Source organism: Elephantulus edwardii, unplaced genomic scaffold, assembly GCF_000299155.1.
Source record: "Elephantulus edwardii isolate Elephantulus edwardi_28Jun2011 unplaced genomic scaffold, EleEdw1.0 scaffold00091, whole genome shotgun sequence".
Lineage (NCBI taxonomy): Eukaryota > Metazoa > Chordata > Mammalia > Macroscelidea > Macroscelididae > Elephantulus > Elephantulus edwardii.
Genome location: NW_006399841.1, coordinates 6,871,564 through 6,876,231, shown reverse-complemented (window position 1 = coordinate 6,876,231; position 4,668 = coordinate 6,871,564). Strand labels below are relative to the sequence as shown.

The 4,668-nt window shown below is 41.0% G+C and overlaps 1 protein-coding gene across 1 annotated transcript in view; it reads right to left on the bottom strand.

The window, feature by feature from the left end:
• Positions 1-164, bottom strand: part of LOC102847216 (polyubiquitin-C-like) — a 51,692-nt gene extending 51,528 nt beyond the window's left edge. Inside the window, exon 1 of the mRNA XM_006890666.1 lies at positions 3-164. Coding sequence (XP_006890728.1) covers positions 3-164 — 162 coding nt within the window. The remainder of the gene's footprint in view (positions 1-2) is intronic.
• Between the last annotated feature and the right edge of the window lie 4,504 nt (positions 165-4,668).

Here is a 4,668-nt window from a genome sequence, read left to right as displayed (position 1 = left end):
ACCAGATGCAGGGTGGACTCTTTCTGGATGTTGTAGTCTGAGAGTGTACGGCCATCCTCTAGTTGTTTGCCCGCAAATATCAGACGCTGCTGGTCAGGAGGGATGCCCTCCTTGTCTTGGATTTTGGCTTTGACATTCTCGATGGTGTCACTGGGCTCGACCATGGAAAAGCAGTCAGTTACAGAAGAACATCGACACACACCCCATAACTCAAACCCACAGTCATCAAGTGGAGTCCCGCTCACCACAACTCTCTATCAAGTTCTCTAGGCCATAGATCATTCGAGAAGACTTGCCGTCTTTTGCTCTTGGAGTGGCTGGTAGATGAAAATGTCCAACCTTTTCGTTCTCAGCCTAGAGCTTTAAACACTGTGCCACCAGAAGTCTTTCATGCATTCTACATCCTCCTTTTCCTCCTGACTCTCCTTTGTCCTCTGCCACTCCGAGTAAATGGAGCCCAACTGTCCTGTGTTAGCTACTTGCATGTTTTTAAGTCCTCAGCCCTACACGAGGAATCTTAATATGTCATTTAACCGGACTGTCTCATTAAACCATGACCCTAAATTTTCACACCAAGGAGCCAAAGTCCGTGAGGTGTTCAGGTATATATAAACAGCATAAGCAGGTACCTTTTATCATTGCTATAACTAGATCACACATCTTTTTCCAAATTAACTTTTTCACAAGCGTAAAACTTACTGATGACAATCCTATTAATCAGTTGTGTAACCCTACCTCTCTTTAATCAACATGATTTTCCATCACCACTAACTCCCTTTTTCTTCTTCTCTTTCATCCATGATAACTACTACTAAACAATGGTCTCTATAAATTTGACTTTTCTTGTCTTTTACCTAAGTTAAATCATACAATATTTGTTTCTTTGCAATTAACTTCTTTCACTAGGCAAAATGTTGTCAAGCTCTTTCTCTATCTAATAGAAATCAAGATTTAATTTCCTGCACTGAGTAATATTCCTTTGCATGTACCTCCTTTTGTTTATCCAGTCCTATGCTGGTATGCATTTAGATTGCTTTCACACTTTGGTTACTGTGGATAGTGCCGCAATATACAATGGCATCAAAGTCTCTGAGTTTTCTGCTTTCAAATTGTTGTAGTAAATACCTCGGAGTGAAATTCCGAAGTCCTCTGTAGTTCTATTTTCATTGTTCTGAGGAACCACTGTGTTGTTTTCCACAATGCCAGTAGCATTTTGCCTTCCTATGAGCAGTGAGTAAGAGCTTCAACTTCCCCACATTCTAGTCAACATTTGCCACTCTAATGGAAAGGAAACGGGATCATTTGTGGCTTTGATTTGTGTCGCTGATGGCTGAAGGGTCTACGTCTTTTTCATATATCTAGTGACCAGATGAATTTCATCTTTGGTAAGAAACCTATTCATCTGTTCATTTTTAAGTTTTATTCGTCTTTCTTCGGTTATGTTGTCAAAGTTTCATAGATATTTTGTGATTATTTTTGAGAGGTAACATGGTTTCTGAAGATATTCCCACAGTGTTAGATTAAGCATGGTTTCCACCTCCCCAGCAAGGACAGAAAAATTCTCACAACAGGGCTAATATGCAACACAAGAAATCAGGAAAAGACAGAAGTTTTCAAAGATTTTATTTTAATTGTCTGTGTGTGTAGCCACCATCAAATCAGATCCAACCGGTACAGAAAGAGATCGCCCCTCCTGCTCCAGCAAAGCGTCTGGTGGCTATTTCCATTTTTTTTAATAAAATTTTTTTCTTTGTGATCTTAACAAAAGTTTATCGAAAAATTATATTTTCATTCATTCATTGTTGCACTTTTACCCTTTCTCCCTCCCTCCCCCCTTCTCCAATTCACATTTGGGTTTTGTTGTTGGGGGTTTTTTTTAACATTCATTCATTGTTGCACAATTACCTCCCCTCACTCTGTTTGCAATGTACCTCTTATTCTGGGCTATTTTTTTTATATATAATGCTTAATCATGTATACCTTTTTAAGAAGGTCTTTCCTTCATCTGTTCAAAATCTTTTCATGAATATTTTGTAGCCTTCAATATGGATTACATCTCAACATCAAGAAAACCAAACTTCTCACCACTAGATATCAAGGAACATCATGATATTTGGGAAAAAGATTGAAGCTGTAAATTATTTCCTTTTCCTTGGATCCACAATCAATATACCCACAGTAACAAGAGTCAAGAAATCAGAAGATGTATTCCTTTGGGAAAATCTCCCATCAAGGATCTCTCCAAAGTGCTAAAGAGCAAGGGTGTCTGTTTAAAGACTAAGGTGCACCTGATCCAAGCCATGGATCAATTGTTTCCTAAACATCAGAAAGCCAGACAATGAAAAAGAATGACAAAAGAAGAATTTATATCTTTGGATTGTGGTGTTGGAGAAGAGTACTGAAAATCCCATGGAATACCAAAAGAATAAATAAGTTTGTCTTGGAAAAGATACACCATCCCAGATACCTATAGAGGCAAGGTGGTGAGGCTTGAGCTCATACTTTGGTCATGTTGTCAAGAGAAGCCCATGCTTGGAAAAAACCATCATGCTTAGAAAAGTAGAGGGTCGGTACAGGAGAGGAAGGCCCTAAGTGAAGTGGACTGACACTGTCTGCACAATGGACCTAATCACAGCAGACTGTGAGGACAATCCAAGTCCAGAAGGGTTTCACTGTCGGGCTGCATCTGGGTCAGTGTCAAATTGACAGTGTCTGACAACATTCATTTTGTCTGTTGCCATTTGTGCTCTTTTATTATATTCAACAATCCATTGTTGAAAGCTAGGTCTAATAGTATTGCCTCTGTTGGTTCTAAGACTTTCATGGAGTTAGTTCATTCATTTAGGTCTTTAGCACAAGTTATTTTTGTATGTGGTGTTAGTCAGGGATCCTCTGTTATTTTCTACACGAAGAAATCCAATTTTTCCAGTATCATTTCTTGGCGTTACTCTTTTCCCCATCCAATATACTTGGCACCCTTTTTAAAAATCAGTTCACTACAAATTTAAGAGCTCTGGTGGCCTAGTGGGTAAGGAGTTGTGCTACTAACCCAAGGGAAGGCAGTTCAAATCCATCAGCTTCTCTGAATAAAAAAGATGAACAATCTCCTCCTCTGTGATTTTGTCTTTGCAAATCCACTGAAAGGTCATCTGAGAGCCGGTTCCAAGTCTAGGGCAATAAGTTTGAGTTTGTTGAGTTGATAGGTATCAAGGTTGATCTGGGGCCTTTAAATGAAGCACTTAAATTCAACCAGGCACAATTTCAGGGGTACTTGGGCTCCTTTGAGATTTTCTTTTCACTAGTGGAAGGGAAGCAGGGAAAGAGAAAAGTATCTTCAAGTAGCATGAGAGAATGACTACGGAGGATAGAAGGAGAATTGATGCCTTTGAGCTGTGGTGTTGGAGAAGAGTATTGAATGTCCCATGGACTGCTAAGAAAATGAACAGGTTCATCCTAGAGAGGGTTAAACCAGGCTGCTCCTTGGAGGCAAGGATTCTGAGGCTTCATCTGACATACTGTGGACATGTTGTAAGGAGGGACCGAGGGACATCATTCTTGGGAGGGTGGAGAGACAGTGTAGGAGAGGAAGACCCTCTAGGAGGTGGATTGATTCAGTGACTGGGGTAGTCGGGATGGGTGTATTGGAGACAGTGTGATTGGCACAGGACAGAGCAGGGTTTAGGTCTTTCATTCATAGGGTCATTATGAGTTGCAAGTGACTGGATGGCACATAACAACATGAGAGAAATACAGATAGGAGCTCTGGTAGCATAGCAGTTAAGAATTTAGCTGCCAACAGTAAGGTCAACCGTTCAAACCCACCAGTCGCTCCAAGGGAGAAGGATGTGGCAGTCCACTTCCACAAAGATCGTGACCTTGGAAACTGTATGTGAAGTTCTACTCTTTCCTACCAAGTAGTCATGTACTGGTATAAACTCTTCAGCAATGGGTAAGATAAGAAAACTTGAACCCAGGCTCCCAGACCAGGGTCTCATCCTGTAACTTCACTGTACCAGAACTCATCTTCTGCCAAATAGGAAAAGCTCATCTTCAAAAATGAGATCTCCCCCGCGTTCAAAAGAATCCTGACCTTAGCATACTTCTCGAGTTATTTGAGAAAGCCGGATGCTACTTCCCCCAAGTCTGATTTGTGATCTGTGATTTTTTATTTTTGCCTCAGCTGATAAAAGATAGTACATCCTTTCTTGGCACTTCGTACCCCGAACTTAGTCACCAGAAGCAGATGGCTACGAACATGTGATCAAACTTGTTTTTTTAATGATTCTTCCCTCCCCCGTGGCCAATATATCAATACATGAAAGCAACAGCAATCTGGCAGCTGAAAATAATAAGGGCTACAAACCCCTCCTATGTTTGAAGTGGAAACTTTGCTCTCACGTACTCCCACCACCTGTACACACTTAACGTCTCCACACAAGCTGGAAAAGCCGCCTGAATTTGATTCACGCTGCTCATTAACTGAGGGCATTAACTGCTTCTGATTCTGGTGTCAGAAACAACCAACCCTTTGCACAGTTTGATGTGCACAGATTCTAGGAGGGACTTTGCAATTCAATGTGCAGTCACCACTATGTTCTCGTTTCCTTTAAAGTAACTGCGGTCAAGGGAGCTCTGGTGGCCTGGTGAGAAGAAGCTGCACTGCAATCC